This window comes from Solea senegalensis, linkage group LG11 (assembly GCF_019176455.1).
Source record: "Solea senegalensis isolate Sse05_10M linkage group LG11, IFAPA_SoseM_1, whole genome shotgun sequence".
Taxonomy (NCBI): Eukaryota; Metazoa; Chordata; class Actinopteri; order Pleuronectiformes; family Soleidae; genus Solea; species Solea senegalensis.
In genome coordinates, this window is record NC_058031.1 from 12,797,563 (window position 1) to 12,825,409 (window position 27,847).

Here is a 27,847-nt window from a genome sequence, read left to right on the forward strand (position 1 = left end):
TGAATTTAGGCAGGTTACACAGTGTCAGCTGCCCAGCTGAGTGAAAGAGGGGGACAGAGTAAAACCTGTCATGAACTAGGAGTAAAAACAGACAAGGGAGCTGAGGATTAGGATTGTAGTGTCATGTGGAAGGAGAATGATGGGCTGCACCTAGAGTTCTTTATATTCATCCATGGATGCTGACATAATAAAATCACTGGGGCTCAGGTCCTGAAGGGGAGAGGATGATGACATCCTCCTGGAATCGAATCGCAATTTATCCGTAACATTTGTCTTTATATTCTCCCCTTGATGGAGGAACTTGAGTGACTAGCAGCCGATGGGGTTTGTAACTGGATTAAAGACGGTTGGTGCACAGTGAACGGTTCTCTGACCAACTGTATCTGCTCTCAGGAGAACAGAACCAAATTACACAACAGAAGGGCCAAGGAGAAGCTCAGCTTTATCAATACTGCACAGCTTGGCTCTGGTGCTCACAGAGCCAGATGTCGTCTGCAGCGACAACACAGGCCTCTATCTCTGTCAGGGAGACAGAGTCAAGCTGCACCCACAGTCGGTAAGCTGTAGGTGAGGCAGTGAAAGCAGTGTTGACAGCTGTAAGTTGGCTCTTCCCCTCCCAACACAGCACTTGATGCTTGAGCACATTTGCATGTTAAACAGTGACACTTGGTCTTAAATCCAGCGATTTGGAAGCACTGTGTTACAGTCACTCACACATTCAACCGATCAATCCATCAATCAATTAGGTAGCTTAATTGTCCCAGCTGGGACATGAATAATGCAGTCAGGTTAGTAATCACTATCTTATGTCATACATGACTACTGTCAAGACAATAATGTCCCACAATCTCATTATCCAATAATGTGAATCAAAACAACCCAATTTTTGCAAGAGGCCAAGCTGTTCAAATCCAGACATATAAACCAAGCAACATGTCAACTCGTCTCCTCGCCAGCTGTATTCATAGAAAGTGAAGATGGTGGAACTGTTGTGCCCTGAGGTACCAAAACAGTTGAAGGATAGGAATCCACAGGCAACACATTCCACTTGACTAGTGATCATTTTACATCAGGCACCTAAGTCACCACTGTTTATTTTACATGCTTTCACTGCAATATCCAACTGTTCTCCATAGCAGGAATGTTCATCAGAAAGTGGAGGATGTCAAAATACTGCAGTCCACTCCAGCTGCTTTATGAAAAGCACCTGGGAATGTTAAAGGGGTCAGATATATTCAGTCTGTCAAGATCTGTGATAAATTGCTAGATCTCTGAGGATATTAAGAGTTCAGTGAACTGACGACTTAAAACAGGCACCGGTGGAGTTCATTTTGACGCTTTTCCTGCCATAAAGGCGGTGTCATCAAAGTGCATCACATACATGGTGGATGCAACATGGTTCGTCCATTCCCGTTTTCACTCTTTATGTAAAGCTTGTGTTAACTGAGCTGCAGCTACATATTTACATACAGATACAGTATTAAGTTTACAAATATGATTGATATTGTTTTCAATCTTCAATCAAGGAATTTACTGAAGATTTAAAAGAAAGGAACGTTGAATGTTGGTTAAATTTGTAACCATTTTTAGGTTCTGGCAGTGGTTCCAGTTGAGTTTGTTCAATGATGGTTCCCACAGGTCAAACATTAGTGGTTTTATTCACTTCAAATGGACATTTGAAGTAACTCTTAACTATGCACTGGTGTAACACCAAGCTCTTTGTGGACTCAAATAACATTCTATTAAATGATGATAAAAAATGATTTTAGCATTAAAGCAGGAGCGAAACACTTTGAGCTTGTAAAGTATGTTTCTTTCTGTTAGGAAATGTGTATATTCAGTATTGATTGTGTAACACATTTCTGTCTTTGCTGGCTTTTAGCTTTGAAGCACTTTTCGTGTTCTCAAACGGTGTTAGTATAGTATGCCCTGCTGAGGTGTCATTTAAATAGCTATTTCTTGTGAAAGCCCATCCATAGAGATTACAAGGACGAAGAATAAACCTCTGTCTCACTGAAATATCTGCCTTTCTCCACTTTATCTGCCCTTCTGATCAAATTTAATCCCAGAGGCCTACAGCCAGTGGGGACTCAGACACAAAGAAAAATATTTGTCGATACATGTAGCTGTCACCTTAATCGGCCAATCAGTCACAGCTAACACAGCGCTGGCCAGCACCGTGGATATTCACGGGGTCAGATGACTGTCAATGATTGGCAGTCACAGCATTTCCCCTGAGGCAGAGCTGGTCGTGGGTGTAAACAGGGAGCATGCTGTCATGGAGAGGGGACAGGCTGATGGAGTTGTGCCGTCAAATGTGATCCCTTACCTCTCTCCACTGCTTGGACTCCACGCCCTGGGTGTACAACACAACCACTGAGAAGAGAGGAGGAGGTAAAGAGGAAAGAGCAGAGGAATAAATGGTTAGTAAATCATTTCAATCAAGTAGCCCATTTATTCACGTAGTGTTTGTTTGGTCCCTTCTTCGCTGTCACACCCTGATAACATAATGCAGTGCCAAACTTGATGATGCTGCGCTGCATCAAATTCAGTGTATGACGTCCACATGCAAAGATCAAGGCTCAGAGGCAAAACCCCTGATTTTTTTTTTTTATTATTATTTGGAGTGAAGCAGAGATGAGAGACCGCTACGTGACCTGCCATACATCCAGAGTTTCATCTTCAGGCTATTACAAAACAGGGCAAGTGTGCATTATTTTCACTGAAGCCTATTTACACAAAGGGCTTAACCATCCTCCCTATTATATATAATGTCCCTTTCACTCTGTGTCCTGCAGGGAGGATCTAAGAAAATGTATTAATGGTAGATTTCTATGAGTCTCACCAAAAGACACCCATTTGTATTCAGAAGCTGGTGCTTATACCCTGCCAGCATTAAGGTACTTTCTGTAGCACCCAGGGAGAAAAAAGATGTCATTACAGTTGATCTTTGAGAATGAATCTAAGCCATGCTCAGCAAAAGAAAAAGGGGAAAAAAGTAAAGCCTTGCAAAATGAGATGGTGTCAAAAAAAAGCAAAGCTGCAATTAGCAGTGAAAGAAAACTTACTTGGGTCAGATTTGGTAAAAGTGTCTCGGTCCAAGAGGTTCCTGTGGGAGAAGGAAACATCATATCATACACATTTTTACATCATTTCTTACACAGTTAAATGAAAAAAAAAGAGCTACTGAATAACTGCAGTGACAGTGATTCCCAACCACGCTTAACATCACAAAATTCATACGGTCCTTGAGTCCTTCATTTCAAAGTAAGTGGAACAATAAACCCATTCAAGATCGGTGAAGGGACACAGACGCAGAGGTGGCACTGAAAACAGACTTAAAGGTCCAGTGTGTTTGATTTAAGTGAAATTATTTTCATTTGAAAGAAATTGATGAGAAAATGATGATGCTTGATGATAAATTATTTTATATGTGTACAGTGTTGGGCTGCAGCAGTTATTAAAACTAATTAAATTAAAACAAGTTACAAGTTGCTACACATAAAAAAAACCTTATTCATTTTGGTTTGTGGACAAAACAAGAGATTCGAGAACATCATCATGTCAAGGTTTGGGAAAACAGATTGACATTTTATTATTTTATTATTATTTATTATTATTTTAAGTCCTTCATTAATGGAAAACAATAATCAATTGTTTCATTGTTAGTTGCAGCTCTAGTACAGTGATGCAACTGTATGAATTGCTGTTTTTTATATTTATATCAAGAGCTGGGCCTCTAGAGGTCAGAAGTCAGCTGTTTGAATGTGTGACTGCAAGGTTCTGGAGGTCTCGTGTTGAGTGTGCAGTTGTGAGGGTTCTCTCATTTATCATATCAGTACAGTTCAGGTTATGTGGGTCTGGTTTTTGTTTAGTTAGAGTTAATGCAACATCTAGGATCGCTTCTGTGTCGCTTCATCCCGAGGTTTCCTCAATTTTCTCCAATGTCATAACAGTTTTTGGGGCGTTTATTCCGGGGGAAAGGGTGATTTGTGAAATCAAGCTCTACATATTGAGTTGATTTGATTTAAAAGAAAGGTGTACAGTGCAGTAATGTGATAAAATACCACAGTATATAAGCTATTATAACTATTATCTGGGAGGAAAATGTAAAACGTCAATAAAATCAATAATATTCATGACATGAAAACCATGATTCAGGCTGAATAAAGAACACTGCATAAATCCTTGGTGTCCTCTCCTCAATCCTCCCCCTCTGCTGCTGTAGATTCATCTCCTGTAGGTAAAGCTGATAAAGAAGAGGACGGCTGCTGTCTCAGCCTGTAGTCACATACTTACATAGTGTATGTATCTGAAGACGCGAGGCAAATTAAGAAGTCAACATTCAGAGTAGACAGCTTCTCCTTTAGCTTTTCATTATTTGCCAAACAGGAGCACTGTGTTTGATTAAAATGGTGGGCAGTCATTTCTATACTTGGTTAAACAAGTAAGTGTGTTAAAGGGCTCTTACTGGCTTTTTACTCGTGAAGGTTATGATTACACTTCAGTGCTACAGCCATGTTTGTAGTCACCTTGAAAAAGCACTTCTCTCTGGTCTTCACCACCACTTCTGTGCTGTCCACTGTGTGTGTGAGTGTGCATGTATTATTAACTCTTTAGGACTTGACCAGCAGTCCTCATGGAGACCAAAACCTGGTCCTAATGAGGCAGACTTTCAGAATAAGTGGTTAAGTTTAGGGCTAAGATTTGAATTGTGATTAGGATAGGGTTGGGGATAACGCTTTGTTTAGGCTGTGAATGAATGAAATGAATAGGAAGATGAATAGCTGCTGAAGCCTGTATGCGTGTGTGTGTGTGTGTGTGTGTGTGTGTGTGGATGTAATAGAGCACCTGAGGGCCCGATGAGAATGGTCTGTATTTATATAGTCTTGATGACCACTCAAAGCTGCTTTAAACTACAGTTTAACTATAGCACATTTCTATCACTCATTTTTCTTACCTATTCACACGCTGCCGGCACAGCCACCAGGAGCAAGTGTGTTGCCCAAGGACACGTTGGCATGTAGATGTAGACTAGCAGAGTCGGGAATCAAAATAAATAAATAACTCACCCTACCACTGAGCTACTGTCGCCCCTGCAATAGAATATTTAGTATAGTTTGCACTTCTTTCTAATCATACTGGAAAAATTCCGATATTCATCAGAAGAGAATAAAATAGAGTAGAATATTGTAATTGCACAAAACAGTACAAGAAAATAAGTTGTGCATGCATCAAACTCTATGATCATTGACATTTGGATTAAAATGATTTGCCTGAAAGTCGGTCTTATATAATATATAACCAAGTCAATTAGACTGGAAGTTGTCAATAATATATTACTAAGCTGTCAGTGAGTTTAACTCACGCAACATGTCTATGTGATGTTTAAGCATGTATTGATTAAACCTGGTGTAATGGACCAGATATTTTTTTGCCATGGACAAACACAGGTTTTAGCAGTAACATTAATTATGGTTCTGGGGTCGTGCTATTGTTCAAATGACAGGAGAGGTCACACTGAATACTTGACACTTCAACCTGTAGAAGTTTTTTTTTTCCCTTAACAAAGAACATGCATAAATGTTTCCTGTATTTTCTGAATGTATTCCAGTGATTGAGAAATAATTAGTCGGTATCGTCATTATATTATTGCTAAAATAACAAATCTATTTGCGGCCAAAGACTTTTTGCAATATACAGCACATTTTAATTTTAATTTTATAATTAGCACTTTTGGAGTTGTGTGTTATTGCTGCAGGAAGGTAGAGAGTGTAGCTACCTTTGCTTTGGTGTTTCTGGCCTCAGGTCAGAGAGCAACAAACAATCACACAGACATCATTTACTCACGCGCTCTACATTCAGCATGTGGATTTATTTCAATACTCACTGCAACATGGCACTATCAATACATTGAACAGGTGCATCAGTATGCATCCCTGGGCTAAACTAGATTCAGAGCTCATTTGACATTCACGGCAGCATCCTGGTGTCAGAGGAGGCCAATACGCAATCCATGTGTGCCACATTGTTAAGTTGATCCAGTTCCACAGAGCAGAAGTTAGTTATGTAAGTCACACTCACTCACTTCCCCATTAAATCTCCCACACTTTGAACCACAATTAAAAAAACAAGGTTACTGCATGTCAGGATACCTACAATAACCTCAAAGTCACCTAATAAGGCACAGCCTTCCTCGGTGTGGTGGAGCAATCTAGTTTCCTGACACTGATCATCATCCAACGCCTTTTCAAGCTGCCAAAAACCTCACAGATTGGCTCATTCAGAATGAGAACCGCAATCAGTACAAATATGATGTATGCCATTTTCTATTTTCTGCCTCCTTCAGTCTGGATGCTGTGTATTCTTTAGGGAGAGAAGGAACATTTTTCCCCAACAACTCAAGCCATTCCCTTATATGTTTCCTTCACTTATAGAACAACATCTGATCAAACAGACATTACCTTCCAAATCTAGGACAGTTCTGCCATCACTCACTTCACTCATCACCTTAGCATCGTAGATGACAGACATTTTCCAGATGGTTTCAACATCTCATTAGCATATCAATATAAGGAAAAACCTACAGTGTGTAGTAAATATCTCTTGTTTCTGGTTACTGAATGTGAGCGCTGTCAATAAATAACTTGCATGCAGTGCAAGTCCCATCCCTAAAGGAGGCTGACGGAAATTCAATGAATATTGATGAGATTTCAGGGCTGAATCCAAACAACAGGACATCATTCATGCACACAGCATAATTCTGCAATCCTGGACACAAAATCTTCTGCAACAGGGATATGTGTGGGGATAATAGATACAGCTTCGGTGGGCATTAGCCTTGGGCTTAACAGATAACAAAGCCATCTATGACTAACTGCCTCTTTACATCCACCTGTTACTGTCTGCCATCTGCTACCCTCACACAATTAACTTGTCGACCACTTTCTCCCATCTCGTTGTGCGGGGAAGAGTGTGACACAAAACATGACATACAGTGTTTCACTCTTGTGTTACTACACAAAATAAGGCTTCATGTGTATTGTTTAACCTCTGTGAGCACTCACAAGTGTGCAGAACATGTCTGTCCCTGGGAGTAATAATTAGTATACATCAACACATATTAATCCACCATCTCAACGTGCGCATGGCCAGAGAGCACAGAGCAGTAGAGCAGAATGGGTATTAACATCTCTGATAATCCAGATTTGCAGCCCATTCCAGAGGGTAACCTCTTCTCTCCACAGATCTCAGTGGGATAAGAGAAGATCATTATCCCAACAGCTGATGCAGAGAAGGTTGGTTGATTAGGATAAAGTATTCAAAAGTAGGACAAAGGTAATTAGATCCTGCTGCCTATCGTGTATCCTTCTGATCCCCAAAACTTCAAATATCTGAATCAAAAAATGGCCAACATCACTTTTCATATTCCTCTTGATCCCACCACCTTCATTAAGTATCTGAGTATGATAATTTCCCCTTTCAAGTATTTAATGTTTTATGAATTCTGGGGATTCATTCACGCTGACACTATTTTTATTTTAAAAACCCTAACATTTGACACTGGTACTCAAGTTGTGACTGATCAGACCTCCTCTAGAATTAAATATGGGTGTCTAGTGTTATTGCTTTTAAAATGTCTCTTCAAGACTCTGTTTAGTGGCTAAAAAACATCCAAATTACACGTTTTGAAACCAAATAGATGTTTTATGGGACGGTACAAGAAACTGACGGTAAGATGATGGTATCATGGTATTTGTGATTACAGCTCTAAAATGTTACTTCCTCTGGCTATCATATCATACCAGAAACACATATTTTATATAATACTGGAGGAAATGGAGATGTATCAATGCAGATGTCGGTGTGGGATGTATCTCACAACCACGGACAAGTAAAATCATTTCCCTTCAATCTCTTCATTCCATAAACAAATGTTGTGATTTATATATATATATATATATATATATATATATATATTTATTTATTTATTTATTTTCTCCTCAATAATTTATGAATAAAACCTAACTTTATCAACATCATATACATATGTAATGGTGCTTTTCCACTACATGTTACCAGCACGGCACGGCACAGCTCTATGCAGTTTGGTTGGTTTTCCATTACAATATAGTACCTCCTCAACGTGGGCGGGGTCACCACAGCACAGTTGCATGAAACTGCTGTGACTTTGTTTAATAAGCGGCACAACAAATACTGACTAGTGACTCGTAAAGCAGTTGTTTTCTGAATCATTAGAATCAGTTAATTTAAAAGATTTGTTCAGAGAATCGTTCAGTACTTCCTGCATGTCCGGACACAGTCACTGAACTGAAATATGGCGGAAGGGTTTGTGATATGGCCCACTGCTCGAAATCTTGGCTCTCAGCACTGATGTCACTGAATACACCAGACTCCTCTGTGAAATACTGAAATTTTAGACCTTTCCTTTGCTTCCGTTGGAGATTAAAGCACGTTTTCAGGACTGTTGTCTTTTTAACTGATCTACAACTCGGCATTGTTCAGTTTGATTCTTGTTATTATGTTAGAGTTCAATAAAGTACTCACTGTTTGCATTTGTTTGTCTCCAGGCTCCACTGAACCTGTTGTCGTGTTGTTGTATGATTTAAGGGAGATAAAAGAAAAAAAAAAGCTTCTTCTTAAGATTTCTATGGCGGTTGTCAAAACAGCTGAAAGGTGCATTAGCGCCATCTTCTTTGCTCCACCGCTGGGGCACACCAGATGTATCCTTCATGAATGGGCAGATGTCAGCCGCATGTGAAGGAGACGATGATTCATGTGACAATTGGGACAGCCCACGTCGCAGTGTTGTGACGCATTTCAACAACATCTAGAACGACAAATCCAGGACGCAGCCTCCACTATTGGGACCCAGCTACTTAGTCATTCCTGTACTATTATTAAAAATAGCACCGTATGATACCGTGTATCAGTTTTGATACCACAACTTCCTTATATCGTGGTAAACCATTAAACTGGCCATGTCTGCTGTAAGTGCAGAAGTATATTCTTAGCAACGTGGAAATTAGACCAATCAGCTCGCTGATGTTTATTCCCCGCTGTAGAAATGTCTGACCCAAATGCCATTCAGGCCAATTTCTGTCTGTCCTAAAACTGCTCAGGTCACTCACATCCATTTATTTAAAATGTCACCAACAGAGGGTTGGTGACAAAACCTGGCTCACTTCTGCATTAGCAATACTAGCCTGGTGCATGTACGCTGCAATTAATTCTGAGCTAATTAAACTCAGTTTGGTGGTTATATGAATGTGTCAACTCCTTTAATTTGGGTAATATATTGAAAAATGTTTCAATTACCAGACAAGAGTGATTTAGATTTGACCTCCAAAACATGGCCAGAGTGCAGAGCTCTAATTTAAAAGAATAACACACGCTCACTTTCAGTCAGGTCCCCAGAGACATTTTGGGCAGCTACTTCCTCCATGTGACTGATTATCAAACTAAGGATTCATTCCTGCACCCACAGTCAGCAGTCACTTAATTCTCCACTTTCTAAGAATTGTCCAAATCATAATTGGCACCTTGGAGAAATGGCCACTATTTCAGGGGAAAGTCATTTTAAATTGTCTTCAAATTGCCTGGCTAATTTCAATAGGAAGTGCCGCCTCACTGATTCTTAAAAGGACACGACAAATGCGAGATTAAATCTCTGACTGAGTTAAAGGAAGGAAATGCTTCTTTTTTTTAACAACACAAACCAGGGAAGATGGCTAAGAGCAAAACATTAGAAGTGGATTTTAAGTATACTCCATCTCACTTCACTTTCTCTCCTGCCTTTAGCCCTGTCCATTTTGACTGACAATAGACATTTTCTTTTCCACTCACACACCACAGGGTCAGAAAGTCGACTTTTTGTCTAATGCAGTTTTAAGCAACATCTCAGGGGTCAGAACGTCCGAGATCTAAATGGGATGCATGTATGCAGCTGCAGAGGTTAGTCAGTCCTTTACACATCAGTAGAATTCCTTTAAGACTGAAATATTCCTCTGAGGCATTTTCGCAATTTAAACACTCAGTATGTAATTTCTACAGCAGGGGGCCTTTCAGTCGACGCAATAAAAGTAACGTATTCTTCGGCAGCAGAATGCACAGCAAACGCAGTAAGTCATCGTGATCCATTAGTGCCAAATACACACAATAAAATGCCACAAATCGCAGCTATCATACATGGTAGTGTACAAAAATATGTTGCTTTATGGTAGACACAGACGTTTCCATGTGTATGGCATGTACAAACATTTTATCTTTTATTCATTTTATTATTGGCAGTTAACTTGTACATGTTAGTAACCACTGTCCCATTCCATAATGATGAAGGTCACTGACTGTGATGTGTTGTAACTCATAGGTTATTCTATTATTCATATTTTAAGTTTAAGGATGAAAAGAAAATCACAATAATTGCTCCTATGGATTCAAAATATTAAAATCATAACCACAACACACCCGAGTATGGGTCTGTGACAAAAGCATATTGTTGCCAGTCCTATAACGCACTAAACTGCTGAAAGTGAAAATCTCTATACTGAATCAGAGTAATATAATTGAATTCCCAGATATGCTAAAGTGTATTGTTGTTGTTTTTGTTTTTATTAAATCTTTAAAAATCCACTTGGTTACATTCAGTGCCAATGCTGCTGTCTTTATTAGCAACAACCCCAGCTGCCAAACTTTACTGCGATGCCACCAGGTGTCTTCGTCTTCACCTCCATCTGTTTTATTGTTCAGTTTCTTTCCAATGTGGGATAACTCTGCACGGCTGACTGTCTCACGGGCAATGACAGAATCTCAGTCATAAAACTGCTCTTCTGCCAGTGTAATAAATGTAATGTGTGTACGCCGTGACTTCCTGCGTCGGGGTGGCTTTCGGTGTGTCTGACCTGAGAATAATATCACTGCTAATTGCACACGGTGACAGCTCAGAGTGCTCAGTGCACTTAGCCTATGCTGAATTCATGCCAATTTTATCTCCATATTCCATCTGAAAAAAAAAAACACGCTGCAAATATGATTGTAGGTGCACATTACCGTGTACTTCACCGACTGGCAACATACAGTAAAGCATTACAACACGGGGAACAAGCCAGGCACGGTTCGTATTTCCAATTTCATGCTGTTTCTTTGAAGTGACAGTGAACGATAATTATATAGAGATGAGAAGAAACTGGGCGGAGTCAGTCAAGTGTGGAGCAGAGTCAATTTCAATTTTTTAGTAATCATAATATTAAAGCACACAATGCACTTGGGTTAGAGTATAACGATAATTGATGTTACTGGGGAATTAGATGCCTGTTAGGATAAAAAGCCTCGAGGCGCCTAAAGAGGTGAAAGCACACACAGCAGGTACTGTAGACCGACTGTGATGAGCATTAACTAACTAGCATAAATATGATCGCTGTATTATGAAAAACACTATTTTCCATTGGTGTAGCATAGTAAATCTGATCAAGAATGGGGACGTTATCGTTTTTCTAAGTTATGATTTCTCCACTGCTTTCAAACCTTTGCAAACACGTAACATGAACGCAGAGATTGTAGGAAATGATGAGGGAGACAGTAAGAAATTCCATAAGAGGAGGTGTTCACATGCACTGTGCTGCTGGTGAATATGGTAAACGTGACCCAAGCCTTGTATACATTGACTTGTTTTGTCTGGAGAAGAAAAAACAAATAAAAAGACTGGGATTAAAAAAAAAAAACAATGTGACCCAAATTCACATATGCTAATAAATCTGACTTCTTTATACATTTATTCAACATTAGAATTAGTCATTTTTACGCTGGCACACACCAATTATTGATAGTGAATTTACCCCATCTTTATCACATCAGTAGTGAACACATACAAGTGGCAGCAATTATCTGCACCTGAGGAACAATGGGGGATCGAGTGCCTTGCTCAGGGGCACCCCTGCCCTTGGCCCATCCCGGGATTGAACCAACAACCTTCCAGTTACAAGCCCAATTCCTTTCCTCTTGGCTGTCCATTCAGTAAATTGCTTATGTAGCACCAATCATGCTTATATGAGCAACTCAAATTACATTTCTAGCTTCTAAAACCCACTGTTAACCTAAATGACACGCAGACAATATTTAAAATTTCAAAACAAACTTAGTTAAGAAAATTAAAGTTAAAATAGGATACGCAAGCAACTTGTATCAATTTGAGTTTTTTCAAGTGAGTCAAATGCATGAAAAAAATGTAAGTAGCAAGATAAGTCCACTATAAAGGTTTCAATGTCTGTATAGAATACCTCTTCAAACTGTCACATAACTCTATGCGCTGAGTAAATGCCTAAATTACAGGTTCAATTCAATAAGGGCATTCTCACACTTACACGGTCAATGGGGCATAACTGATTTCAGCTTCCCGATACGCTTTGGCCCCAGGATATATATTCTTCACACCGTGTCGTCATTTTTCACTTCAGTGAAACGACAGTCAGCAAAAAGTGGTGCCATGAATCATTTTTCATTTCACTGTGGAATGCATCATTCATCTGTTCACCCGGGGAAGAATAAATATACCCAATCAGATATTCAAATAAAATAGTGCAGAGTAAATCTGAGTCATTTCTGTCATTGCTGTGGCCCTCAAGTCCAAAAAGTAAATTTTAGAGCTGCAACTAACGATTATTTTCATAATCGATTCACCGGTCGATTATTTTCTCGACTGAATCGTTTTGGTCCATAAAATGTCAGAAAACCTTAAAAAATGTTGATCAGTTTTCGTCAAACCTGAAAATGATGATGTTCTCAAATGTCTTGTTTTGTCCACAAACCAAAATGATTCACTTTTAATGATTTCTTATCAGAGCAAAGACATAAAGAAAATATGCACATTTGAGAAGCTTAAACGATCGGAAATCTTGTTTTAATCATGAAAAAAGCTTCAAACCGATTAATCGTTTATCAAAATAGTTGTTGATGAATTTAGTAATCGATTAATAATCAATTAATTGATTAATTGATTCAGCTCTAGTACATTTATTAACTTGTTTTAATGCATTTTTAGTCAACCTGCACTGAACAACTCACCAGTCATTGATTTGTTGTACACCTTTGCTTCTTGCTAGCGTAACATAAAATGTAAATAACCTAGAATGCCCTTTTGTTTAGCCAACAAAACCTCTATACGTACATATCTCTGCCGTAAATACACACACATTCCACACTAACACAGACAGCTACAGTATAATCTAAACTGTAGTATGAATGTGCCTAACAGAACAATTCCTCACTCAGATAATGTCAACAGACTTGACAACACTCAGACATTGAGTGTCACGTTTATGCCGTCGGCTATAAGACAGTCAACAAGTGAAAGACCTTGAGCATATGTAACATAACGTGGTGAAAACTTCAGTGAGTAACCTGTCACACTTGGTACAAATCCACCACAAGCGCTCATATTTCCCAGACAAGCTGTGATCTTAGGTCAACTGTCGCCTAACACAGCTGTCCACTGACTCACACTTCTGACCCTTAAGGTTCTCTGAAAATAGTGGCAAAAGCAGCCTGATACCTCTGAGTCGGGAGGGACCGCTTTGAAATGTTTTTGCGACACCACACTTTTGACTTTTCCTGTCATTCTGTTCAACACTTTGGGATGAAAGGCAACACGCGGAGTGTTATAAACCACTGGCATGACACCACAACTGTGCTTCCATGGGATGCCCCTCTGCTGTCATACCTTCCCGATGAGAATATATTAATATCGTTGACACCATCACAAGCCAAGTGTCTGGGATCCAAACTCATTTTCACACTTTGTCAGGAGTTCATGCATAATCATCTGCTTCATCGACCCAATCCCAACATCCCCAAGATTAAAAATTTTAAAAAAAAATCCTGGCATCCTTGTTGCCTCAGCCTTGATCCTCAAAAAAGATGTGGCACATCGTTGACAGACACGAGACATAATACATGAAAAAAGCTGCCTGAGGTCACACATACAAAAAGTATAACACAAAAAAAAACAGAAACTTCTCTCCTACTAAAAGAGATCTTTAATCATTTTCAATCTTGCACAATGCAACATCTCGAGGCCAACTTCACCGAGAATAAATACAACGACATTTCAAACAGAAAAAACACAGTTTAATTGAATGTGTAACCATATGTGAATCAAATCAACAGCTCAAACAGCCATTTACACAAAAACAGCATCCGAGTTACAGGACAAAACAACAAGCTCGACTAAACAATAGGTTAGTTACGCAGCCTGAATCCCAATTGTCCTACTCAAGCTATTGTTTTTGTCAGACCAAAGAACAACGCGACACATCCTAATCGTCTTGATGATTTCATTAAAAGCTCCCCCTCTGCGCCAACAATTACCTCAGGAAGAGTACAGATCAAGAAGCATGCCCACCGTATTCAGACTGACCCCCAGGGAACAGCAATCGGTGGCTTCATGTAGCAGGAATCTTTTCCTGCGAACATTTATCACAGGTTGTTGGCAGTCATGCGACCTCCCGTGTATTTCACCAGGTAATGGACCCCTCGGGAGCACAGTGACCTGGCTGAGTTAGATCCCCAAGCCAGGGAATGTATTGATTGGAAGCAGCGCTACTACAACCAATCTATCACAGCAAATGAATGGTAAGCGTGAGCAGCCGAGTGACAGCAGAGCAGAGACAAGGCAGCAGTGAACTACATGGAGCATCTTTAACCTAATGAAATAAGCAGATCAAGTTTGATGTTCAAGCTCTGGGAGGCTGAGGGCAGTGGAAAAAGATGGGAGGCTTTGTCAGCCAATTTTGCTTTTAACAGCATACATGAGGTCTGCTGCGAATGCCCAACACATTGCTTTACATGCCCTCTGTTGATTTGTTAGAAGTTTAAAAAAATAAAAATCAAGCTACATCATTGTGCCTAAAGGTTTTCTTGCACTTAAAGGGGATATAAAACATTATGTACAACAGAGACCTTTCAGCATTCCAAAACACAAAGTTGCTCTTATACTCTACACTCTACTACTGTGTCCCACTGTGTTTGTGCACATACACATACATGACTGTCCTACCATCTGTTCAATTTTTATTAACATTTGGTTTATTTTGCTGCAAGCAGCAGTGGAGAACAATAACGTCATGTCGAGAAAACAAGGAGACAACAACAGGCTATAAAAACATACAAGTTAAATATCCACCATCAACATTTATGAGAGAAAGAGCGAGAATGTTATAACTATAAGTATAACCTTGGCTGGAGCTCCTTCCTCATCTTAGAGAAAAATACTGACACTAGCATGTTTGTCTGCAACTTTCTCTAGGCTTTCAGTCGTCTATATTTGAATGCACAACAGACACTTGCCTTTCCTTCCTTTTCTGGTCAAGATGTAAAACTTGGACAGGGAAAGTGGTAAAGTTCTGCATTTCTGTCACATAGCGGCAGTTTGCTGTGTTTAAATAACTCTGCTGTCAAAGTGCCATCCGCTGTGTTATTGTTTGGAGGGTGCAACAAAACATCACACCAAAAATGGTTAAGAGAGTTTACAGCCAAATGAAAATTGAAATTGTGAGACTGTTATCAGTGAAGTATATACTTGATACTTAATTAACTTAATTTCCATTGACATTCCTTGTTAATATAATATATCTCTGGGGGGTTTTTCCACTTTAAATGTGTATCATGTATGATACAATACAGCATATGACCTTTTCATCCAATCAGTCTGCTCTTTTCTTGCCACTGCTTCACCACTGGAACCCGGGGTCAAGCAGAAGGGATTTGGGCTTGTAACCAAAGGGTTGCCAGTTTGAAATCCAGATACGGGTCATGAGCTTAGGTGCCCCAGTGCAAGGTAACGACCCCCCAATGCTCCACAGGCACAGATGTATACGGTCCACTGCTCTTGCATGTTCACTACTGGTGTGTGATAAGGATGGGTAAAATGTGTGTGTGAAAGAACTCAAATCCTAACTGTGTGGAAGAAGTTGTTATCTTACAGAAACAACACATATTTTTTCTGTATGTTAAAAACCATTGAGATCTCAATCTTATCAGCAAGATGTTTCTCTCCCTGATTCTGTTCACTGGTCACTGAGTCACATTCAATAAGCAGCACATTTAAAATCCATTTCCAAAATCCAGGACATGGATCCCTGTTGTTATAAACCAAAAAGAAAAAAAAAATCACTATTGAATAAAATTCCATTTACTAAGCCTTAAAGGGTTTTGTGTGTGTGTGTGTGTGTGTGTGTGTGTGTGTGTGTGAAATTTCTTTCCAGCATTCATTACTGAAACTGTGCTTCATGAAGCCCCAGTTTCCCTGAAGTCTTTGTACATGGGAACTCTGCGACGCTCTGGTAAGCTGAGATATATAAGAGGGCACATTCTACAACCCACGAGGAATCACATTTACTACTTTTCTCATATTTAAAGCATGATGTAGCAAAATGCATAGATGACTCCTAAAATATTTAACGGAGCTGCTTAAATATTAATTAATGAAAACATGCTATATTTTTGCCATGTAAGATGCCTCTAAAGGCACAGAGGAGACACTCGGCCCTAGCCCACTGAACTGTATTTACTGTGCTTGGTTCAGCAAATGAAGAGACAGATTCAACTTGAGTTTGAGGAGCCATCTCATCATCACTGGGTTAGAGTGGAGCCGTTGCATCGGAGAGGCAGATGGACTCAGTGGATGACCTGTGAGCAAAGCCAATCACAAACATAGAAGGAGAACAATGTGCTTTACAGCAATATCCTGTACACTTGTTTTGACGCGAGGTTGCTTCAGTTCCTCTAGTGTTTGTCAGGGAGCTTGCTGCAATATTGGCAGAGGGTTATGAGAATGCCTGTAGGGCTGCACACTGCAATTCAGCTCCATGTGCACTGCAGTCTCTGAGGTCTAAGGCTTACTATATCAATTACAGAATAGAGGAGACTGTGTGCATCTCACGCAAAACATCCACAGTTGCCATTTGCTTCTCCTGGATGGACCGAATACACACACTGACAAGTGGAAGGTCATAGCTGCATACAAGGCTGTGTATTTCTTTTTTCAACTTTTGTGATGCCCAGAAATGTTGCTAAGAATTTAAGAAGCCATTAAAAGATCTATAAATATGACCTATTGTAGCAAAACAAATGGTTTTATTAATTTCTGAGCTGGAGCTTTGTTTGGAAGGTTTAATGACTGACAATGGCGATGGATCCTCTCACCCCAAGGGCATCAATAAAGACTCATCTTAAATTATGGAGAGAGAAAAAAAAGCAATATTGTGTACCAAGTGGGAAATAACACAAGTCCAGCTGCAACTCTCACTGAAGACATTATATAGTCAACATCAATATGCCACACACACACTTGTTCTAATGTCTGTTAAACATTCAGTTGACCTACAGTTAGGAGGGATTAATGCCTTCACCTACAGCTCCCTCATCCTCTCCATCATGTAAAGGTTAACAGATTTGTTTTAAAATCCAGAGCGGGTGACAAGTTTGTCTGCATGACAACAGCGGAATGCAACAAACAAGTGTTTTTCCTTTCAAGGAGTGCAAATGAGAGGAGAAAACAATGGCAGTGGGGTGTTTGTTTGACAAAATATTGCCTGTAGCTTATGTAGATCTGAAATCGCTATACGTGCTCTGTTTCAACAGCAGCACTGCACATGGGAACACATCATTTACATGCATATACACTTGCACTGATGTAGCCGGGAGGTACAAGGGGCTCAACAAATGACTCACTGCTGATGGAAACGAAACAAAAATAATAAATCCTATCAGCCTCAGTGAGATACTGGAATTAAAACTGTACCTACAGTACAATATGAAAACCACCATCGGCTGCAGCAGTGTATTGTGCATATACAGTAACTACCTGCCCCACCCGAGGCACTTTCCACATCTATCTATAAAAAACGCTATGATGGTAAAGGGGTTTTACTTTTTAGAGCCAGTTGAGATCATATTTTGATATTCACGTTCTGAACTAACGTTTACAAGCAGTTGGTTACATAAACGCACACATCACATGCAGCCTCAGGGGAACCTCACATGCACCACAACAAACTGTAGATATCTCAAGTGACACGAGCCATGCACTCACAAGCACACACACACTAAAATAGAGACTCTGCATTGATTTCCATTTATTTCAGCAGCCTAACCACAGCCTTATCCCTACCCTTAGCCTTAACTTTAATCACAGCTTCAGAAATGAGGTTCTGTTTCATTAGGACCAGACTTTGGTCCCCACAACATCTACTGGTCCCGACAAGGTCAGGTTGGTCCAAAATGTCCTAGAGAGATAACAGAAACAAAAACGAGCACACACACAGTGCTGTAGACTGAGAATATGATTTCCCTAAACAAATACCAAATCCTCAAATCTCATAAATCAGAACACAAAACTAAAACAGGTAAAAGTTGAGGGATGCACTGCAATCATTAGCAGGATATCCGATTCATGCATGTTAAAAATGATAAAATAAGGACTGTAGAGTGGAAATAGTACAGTGACGTCTTGGTTGTGCAGCAAAGACAGAATCACTGTTTTACCCCCTTAAAAGTTTTTATTCAAAAAAATAGTTCTTTCTCATGACGAACTGAGGAAGAAAACACTGAATTGCTTATTTGCCTCTTCATTATAACGTCCACTCTTAAAGAAAAGGCAAAGCAGGAGCGGCGGAGTTCCCCATTCCCTGACGCACACGCATCAGCAGAGTGGACTCACCTGCATGATACGGTGATCTCCACTTTAGTGGCCGGGATGCTCCCACTAATGGGATCGAAATCGCGGACCGTCGCCGTGGCCTCCACTTTGTCTATAACGTCTCCCTCCATGTGTACGGGAGAGTCGGTGCCAAAACCCCGACCCGCGTGAGTCCCTCTGAACCTGGAGAGCCAACGGTGGAGAGGCGGAGCGCAGCGCACTGATGAGCGGGAGCGGGTTTTACGGTCCGGGCGAACCTCCTAAGTGCTGTCCATTGGACTGTCAACAGCATGGAAAGTTCAGTGAGAGGCTGCAGCGCCGAGGTGACTGATCAATCTGAAGAGGGATCACATGCCAGGACGCGCCAGCGCCAGCTCCGCTCCTTCCCCGGCAAAGAATGCGCACCTCTGCCTGAGGAGCGTTAGAAAAGTAGAAAAGCTGGAACTCCACCCCTCCGGTCTGCATTCTCATGCATCCCACCAGGCTGCGACTGACAGTCGTAGATTCGAGCTATTGATCTGTGGCTGACGGAGCCCCATTTTGGTCCAAATTGGAATGAGAGCCTCTAATTGATATTAAACGAGCACAGAGATGGATATTTTTTTCCCTAGGAAAAATAAAAAGCTCTCGTGTCGTGTATTTTTATTATTATTTCATTGAGCCACTTCTGTCTTGTTTTAAACCTAAGGCTCAAATTAATGACAAAATACATGTTCAAGCTGAACCTTTAGGTGGCATTTACTGTATAATTAATTGTTGTTGCAGCTTGTTAAAATGCCATCAGTTCCTCCTGAGTCTCCGCTCTTGCGGCTAATTGAAAGGCAGATTGACGCTGTTTCAGCATCTGGACAGCTCCTCCGACTCCTGCAGCCTCAGTCACAGTCGCCTCCCGGCTTATCTTCCCAATTAAATAATAATAAAAATCATTTATCCGTTATTTCCTCCATGACAAGTGTACAGAATATTCGTCACCGGTGGGAGACTGTGTTCACCCACGGGAGCTGTCATTAGAATTCAGCCTTACGAGATGTGGAAGAATTCAGTACCTCATTTCTGAGGAATTCGCCTTTGGTTAGGTTATGGTTAGGCATTGACTGGATACTGTTAGGGATAACACTTAACGGAATTCAATGCAGGGTCCTAAAAAGAATAGCTGCACAAACCTGTGTGTGTGTGTGTGTGTGTGTGGTGTTCCGTGATTGTGAGGACATGCTGACTTTGTGAGGACATTTTTGCCAGATGCCATAATTTCCAATGGTTTTTAAATGATACAGATTTGGTTTTGGGTCAGGGTTATAGGCTTATATTATGGTTAAAAGAGAGGTGTGTAACTTTTAAGTATGAACAAATGTTCCACTCAAACATTGTCAAATGAGTCCAGGTGTTTCTCAGTATAATAATTTATGTCCCAACTGACAGAGGCAAATTGTACAAATAAATCAAGACAGTGGCAAAAATATGAACTTCCATTTAGAATTTACAAACTCCAGCTTGAAGGGAAGACACCAAGGAATACATTGTTACAATGAATGTCCTCACAACTACACAAAGACAGACATGTGTGTGAGAGACAGATCATATTGGGGTTACCACTACTATCATCAGTCACAGCAAACAACTACCAGGAAATCACCAGGGACAGGATCACTGAGCACAGCGATTGTTTCTCCCTTGCAAAACACACACTTAAATCAGTGACCGTGTCACTGTCGCCTCAAACTCACTCAGTTACCAGCGGCAAAACAATCCTCTTATGGTAAAACAGCTAAACTCAGAAAAAAATCTATTTTTCCACTGCCTCACACTCTACGTTACAGCAGCACTCACCATAGACTTCCCACATGAATGTTAATACAGGAACATAGGAACTGTAGTTACGTGGTTCACGCTACAAGCCATCAGTTATTCTCCAAGAATCATTCCTGAGCAGCAAACATTGTGGGAGGTCTACTCCGTTTACTGCTAAATCTTAGGTTATACATTTGAGTGTGAAACTATGGCCAACTGGGTGACATTTTTGGACACAGCACCACCAGAGCACGGCTTCATTATCTCTATAATTAGGCCTCAGGACGGCCCTTGGTTGGTTGGTTTAGCACTCCCTTCACTGTGGTGCCTGCTGAGTGAATCTCTACTTTCCTCTCCTGCAGCCTACCACTCCTTACAGCTCTGGCAGGAGCATAATTACTGCTGTATGAACCCTCTGTGTGTGTGTGTGTGTGTGTGTCAGCATAAGCAGGGGAGGACAGCCAGACAACAGGGGATAAAATCCATGACAGCACTGGTGACCTGCAGTATCAAACAGCAGCAACAGCAGAAGCGTGACATACTTTATGTGACAATATCTACCTTCTTGTGCATGGTTTACTTTTTTTTCCATGCAACTTTACGATGCCACGACATTCCATCCATACATTATACTGCTTTAACTTTAAGTGTTGCAAGGAGCTGGAGCAAATCCCGGCTGACATTGGACAAGAAGCAGTGTACACACACACACACACACACACACACGCACACACACACAGGACAGGTGGCCAGTCTATTACAGGACCAACATATACAGAGACAAACAATGATTCAGATTTACATTCACACCTCACTATTCTTATCTCTGGAGATTTAAGATTTCTCCATCACACTGGTGTGTAATCCATATATAAAAAGTTTTATAATTGTGATGTCACTTGTCTTATGTGTACACATAGTCCACCATCTGAACTGACAACAAGAAAAAGCATTAAATAAATGTGTCAACAAACCAATAAACTGTTAATCCAGTGATAATCCTCAATTTCTGACACCTGCAGAGAGAGACATGAAAACGTCAAAAGAATCAGCCATCACTGCATCATGTCTGTAATATAAGGCACGGTTTGCTCAAAATGACCTTCACAATATGTATGAAGGCAAAACTGTTAACAGTTAAATCCTGCAATCACAGAGGCAAATGTATTGTTATACACCTTATTCTCCCTCTACATAAATGTTCATATGTGAACTGTTTTACCCTTGAACCAAGTTCTATTCTGCAGCGTGACCAGACCACCACAGTTACTTAATCTGTAATCCTCTGAATGTTTGTTCTGCCACTGAGGGTTGTGACATTCAGAAAAGCACGAGCATCTGTGTGCTGCTGGTATTTCCATTTTTTTTTTATTGAAAAGGATTGCAATAAAGACGAGCGAAACATCAAGTATTTTTTATATTTTTCTGAAAATACTGTGAAGCTACATTCTCTGATTGAAGGGATATATAAATGTTTCAGTGTCAAGATCTGGAGAAAAGCAGAAACTGTTCAAGGACAGGTATGCAAACTGTGTCAAAGGTGTTTTTTTGTTTTGTATCTGTTGTGCAATGCACTGAAGCCCTAACTACCTTTCTGGATACCTCTGAATACTGAGAATAAATGGTGTTCTGATGTCAGCAATGCAAAGAAAAACGTGGAATTCTTTGTAATTGCATGATGTTGTTTGTGGTAAAATGTTTTAGTGAATAGGCTACAGATACTATACTAATCTTTCTAGCTTTTTCCTTGTTTTTGCTTAATTTTTACCATGTGGTTCATTGTGTATTTGTATCTAATGTGTGTCCTTTTGTAGTTAACCTTATGACTTATCTATATATCCAACAACATCACAATTAAAGTGTGAAGAGTCAAATTAGTCTCTTGACACCAAGAAATCAGAGGTATGAAAGAAGTCCGGGGGCTGTGGAAGTTCAGCTTTATATACTAAGAACAGCTATGGCATTCTTCTAAATCATCAATGTCCCTGTGCTGAGCTGCTGGAAGCACATTTGTCATTCTCCATTTCAGGTGATTTGATTACTGAGGAATTAGCTGTGAGTGGATCTCCAGTTAAACATAACAGTGCTGAAAAGAAAGAAAAACCTTTAGAAAAGCGTGCACTAGCACTAATGAGGAGAATAGAGATTCATCAAAAATGTAAGGTTAAGAGGTGCAAGATATTGGCTCATTTATCTTGCTCAAGAGAGACACTTAGGAGGCATCACAGTTCAGGGCTTCTTAATGGAACTGTCTGTAAAGGCACGACACATGTGTAAGAGCACATGCATGTAGCACCATAGTCTGTAGCAGAAACTCATTTGCTACACTGATTGAAAACCAGGAAATGTGGCATTGGCGGCCTCTGCACTGTCGACAGTTAAAAACTGGAGCATGGCTGTTTACAGTGGTGGTGAAACAGTGTTTCACTGTGGTGAAGGTCTGGCTCTTCCCTGTCAGGGACGTTATTATGCTGGAAAAGCGATTTACAGTCTAGTTAAGTCGAGGCATTTCCAGTTATAGAGTGCACAAGAGATATGATGTTTCGGAATGTCATTTGTTCGGTATGCTTGTCCTTTTGGGGATGCAGACCTCAGACATTTTCCTGTGATAATAGGTCGAGTGTTACTGCCACAGGTTTAGTTGTAAATGTCCAAGTATACTTTGAAAGCACTCAGAGAGCAAACCTCCACCAAGGTCGCTCAGTTTCCCACAGTGTCAATACACTCCCCGATCCAAATCACCACCAAAATTGAATAATTCTATCCTTGCGCCATAACCTACAGTACATCCATCCATCCAAATTCATCCTGTAATTCTGGAGTTCCTCACAGGCAAACAAAGATGACCAAATACATAACCTCCCTGGTGGAGGTAAAAATAAGATATATTTATTGAGAGCTGTCATGCAGCACAGAATCATATTACCTTTTATAATTCCCAACTGTGATTGGTAGAAGGAAACAAATGCCTGCACATTTTAATAACAGCCAATAACATTGGGGGCATTTCTCACATCCTCTGATAGATCTCTCTGTTAGGCATCTGTGACAGCCAACAAATGTGTGGCAGGTTCACTTCAAAAGACGGGTCTTTTCTCTTCAACCTCATATGAGAAGCAAACTTCAACATTGATCACAGTTTGTTGGACCAATCTGATTTTTGATGCCTATGAAACTATGAGCTGTGAAATTTGTCAGCTGTTGCAATTTCAGCAGTAATGATCCTGGAGACACGCAGAGACAACAGAACTGAAAAACATCATTAGCAAATCGGCACTGCACAGTGTTTGCCATAGAGACCACTGATGGGTCAGTAAGATGAAGCATCTAAACATGACAGCACAGTTCTTGCTCCTCCTCCTTCTTCTTCTTTTCCACCTAACTCTATTTACTTTGATCAGTGTGAGCACAAACCATCTTTGGAAACATATGAAATTGTTCACACTATAGGGTACCACGCCCTGCTATGGACTGGCGATCTGTCTAGGGTGTACCCCCCGCACGCACGATCCTTGTGTGGAGAATAAAGCGGTAGAAGATGGGCGAATGGATGACATCACTTCAGTAGGCGTGTGTGTAACTATCTGCTTCACATTCATTAGATGGACCAATCAATGTTCCCAGTTGCTCTGCCTAAATGCCAAGCCCTAATAGACAGAAATGATCCCCAGAACAGTCATTTAGGGCTTCTCAGCTGGATGAACGGCCGTCCTCTGAATTTAAAAGAGCACATCAACTTGTTAGAGACATAATCTGCAAAAGTTAAGGCCTCTCACATCTGCATGCCTCTGAGACTTTCTCTGAATACCGTTGTGTTGCCTCACATTTCCTTGCTTCACTTCACAGGGAACTCATCACCCACCAGCAGCCTGACCTAGATCCATCCTTGTGCTCATATTGTACACATAGTTATTGGGCTCTCTTAATCATGAGACGGCCCCTTGAGTGGGAGAGGAAACTCTCTAATTAGTTGCTATCGCCTGACGGCAGCTCGTCGGGCTGCTTTGCCAGCACATGTTTTTGTCCCAGTGTGCTGCTGCAGTCACTTTAATGCAGCTTCAAGCCTGGCTGTCATCTGCCACATGCGCGGTCACCGGTAAACTGAGTCGTGATGAATTCCTTTGGGTCTCATTCAACGTTATGTTTGTCAAAGTAAACACATGATGTGTGTTTGAAGCCGCCGGCTTCAGAGACCATACTGCACAATTGTTTGACTGACTGAGATTTGTAGCTACTTAAATCTAAAAAAAAGTGTTAGCAACTGTTATTTTCCCAGATATTTTCTGGTTACTCATGCAAACTGTAAATAAATGATGGCACTTCACCTTTCTTTGCGGTTTAAAAAACAATTGTTGTGAATAGTTGTAAATGATGTAATTGGAAGCTGTGGATTGCATGCCAGTGTGTGGTGAAAACACATGCAACATTATCAACATCACAAGGCTCTTTGTAGTAGCTATTTTTGTGCAGGTGTTAGTGATTACAATTACAATGGCTCTGTTCATTTCATGCAAGTCAGGACATTGAGACAGTGAACCAGCACGCACCCTAAAACTGATGAAGCTAAATGAAGCCAAATCATTAATTTGATAATTATTATGTGGGATTTTCCTACAGTGACCTGTCACTACACCAAACTAGCCCTCATCATGAGCACAGGTCAAAATCTCTATTTCTTACAAACAGTTGCCATGAACCACTCACACCCGTTCCTGTTTGGCATCCTCCACAGAGTCACAGTTTATCTACAGGAGCCGAATTGCAAGCAATTCTTTCATTATCAACGCCTGCTTGCATGAACCAAACATCACAGTGTCCAATGTCAATCAATAAAAGAAAATGAATTGAATTACCTAAGAGGCAGGGAGCCTGAGAAAAAATGTGTCATCTGTTCATGCACTGGATCCCATGTGACAGCATCATTTAAATTTTCCCATTTCACTTTCTTCATGCAACAGCAACACACCTAGTAATCACCATACCTCAGGATGCTAACTCAGGCTATTTAGTGTGTGTTGACAGATACTAGGGGCTGTACTCATCATAAAGGGATGTATAAAATTAATTAAAAAAATGCCTTAAAATAGCTGTGGCATCATCTCGCAGCAGAGACTGGTTTATAACCAGGAGCTATACCGCCCTCCATTTTGAACACAAATTTGTTTAACAAACATTGGGTCTAAACTTGCTGTAGCCTTCCGCTGCCATGATGCCAGGAGGCATGGAGACATTTTCTACCGTGATCAAAGTTTGCTTTCCAGTGTAGGGAGGGGGTAATTTCATCACAGCGTTCTCTCAAAGCTATATCTATGCAAATAATTACATTCATCCCAAGTGCACTGTGGGTGGAAATGAAAACACAGCCAGTCAGTAATATGTGAACATTGTCATAGTAGGGCTAACAGCAGGCACAGTGCTCCAGCGATGGCCCACAGGAGAAATGGGAGGATTCCACCCACCCACACAGAGATTAGATGCAGGTGCAGCCAAGTCCCACTGAGCTGGAGTTACAAAAATTGGACCATCATTATAGCACACATCTGATATGATATTACTAAGAATGATCTGCTGGCAAAGTAGAACAATATAGAGCGCTAGTATTCCGTGTTTTATATGCCTAAATACCACTGGGGTCAAATGAATGAACACCAGTTATTGTTGTCCTGAGAGCATCAGCATGTGATGGCATGAACTTCTGTCTCAGGGGTGGACCTGCACATGTGTGACAACATGATTAATGTGAATACACACCTTCTGCATTATTCGACCCTTGTGGCGCTCACATCTAGATAATGAGGCCTGTTGAAGCGCCCCCTGCTCCCTGTGCACTTGCCCTCTGGTGCAGCCATCATAGACAGAGGACGCTACGAGCAGGATTTGCCATTATGGTTTTCCTCATTACAGAAGCAGCATGGTTTTAGGAGTTGATGGGCATCCACATGCTCACAGGCACTTGGTAAAGTCAGTGTTGTTTGAGGAAGGGGAGACAAATAAGGAAAAAAGAAAAACTCATCAGTGATGAAGCTGGTAGGAGTAGATGCCTGCTGTGGCGCCATCAACACCAGCAGTCTTTAAACCCTTGAGCAATCCCTCACCACCCCTCACCACCACCTGTCTCCAGACAATATCCATCAAAATGGCAGCTTGGTCACCTTTATTCTTCTCTGCATTAAAACTAGACAAGAAGTGATAAAGTGAAAGGCACTCATATTTACAATATTTCACAGTTATAGACATAGTTATAGACACAAAAACACAAACACCTTTATATCTTTGCCATGTAAGCTGTGTAATAGACCAGTGGGTAACATTTCCTGGGGTTAATTGGCAGAAATTGTATAAGTGTACCTTAGAATAAGCTGATATATGCTACCAACAGCAGACTTGCACATGTTGCCCAACTGCACTGTGGGTGCATTGCTTCCCTTTGCTCGTGTGGTGAGTGGCAGAAAATGAGAAATGTTTAACTTTCCATGCAGCAGCACGACCGTCAGCCAATCAAAACACATCATCCAAATACAAAGTGTTAGGCAATCAAATCACATTTGTGCATTTTACTCTAACAGCATACAGTAGCCGAAACAGAGCTCTCGGACAAAGTTGTTCTGCATTTGCTGATGTTTTTGTCAGACAAAGTGCACCCAACAATATCATGTCAAACATCATATCACAATGTGCCTTCTGATATGCAAAACATCACATACATCAGATAGCACTGATTCTCACACTGGACCTAGAAGGCTAGATGAGAAAGTGACAGGATGATGTTATGCTTAGCGTTTTAGCGTCTTTTAAATGTTCCACAACATTGTCTGTCTGTAAAGCAGATAAGCTGAACATCCAAGGCTTACACTGGGGTCAGCAAACACCTAATAAAACTCTTAAATCCTCATTCAGGCCATCCAGTATTTAGCCAGAGCTGCTGCTTTAGATGATGGAGCACCTTTGTGGATAAAAGAGACGCACAATGGCTGAACGCCCAGTGGTGTGAGTTGATTTAAAACTCATTGCACCAAGCCAATACACACTGTAAATCTGCAGAAAAAGAGGTCTCAAGAAGAGGTAAGATACAGCATTATACAGAAAGAGAAAAAAAAAATCCTACACGATAACCACAATCAGTTATGAAGCAGATTCACATGAAGTGGCAGCATCACCATATTTTCATCACAGTGTGAATATAGCAGCTGTTGCTCATCTGAAAAGCCTTAGTGTGTGTGTGAAGAGACCCAGAGGCTGTGACCCACAGATGCCACTCATTTCTGCTAACAGGGTTTTGTGGATGTGTTCATTAGCCAAAATCAAAAAGGTATTACCTTTTTTTTTCCTTTTATCGTTTAGTGAAAA

General features: G+C 40.6%; 2 protein-coding genes across 6 annotated transcripts in view; one reads left to right on the plus strand and one right to left on the minus strand.

Annotated features, from left to right (window-relative positions):
* cpne5a (copine Va) overlaps positions 1-19,096 on the minus strand; it is a 67,148-nt gene extending 48,052 nt beyond the window's left edge. For both annotated transcript variants that reach the window (XM_044038085.1, XM_044038084.1), the window contains exons 1-3: positions 18,734-19,096; positions 3,069-3,109; positions 2,330-2,376 (exon numbers count right to left, since the gene is read on the minus strand). In XM_044038085.1, the coding sequence (XP_043894020.1) occupies positions 2,330-2,376; positions 3,069-3,109; positions 18,734-18,843 (198 nt within the window). In that variant the 5' untranslated portion in view covers positions 18,844-19,096. The remainder of the gene's footprint in view (positions 1-2,329; positions 2,377-3,068; positions 3,110-18,733) is intronic.
* Positions 1-27,847, plus strand: part of samd11 (sterile alpha motif domain containing 11) — a 1,171,052-nt gene that overhangs the window by 760,764 nt on the left and 382,441 nt on the right. The gene's annotated exons all lie outside the window — the stretch shown is intronic.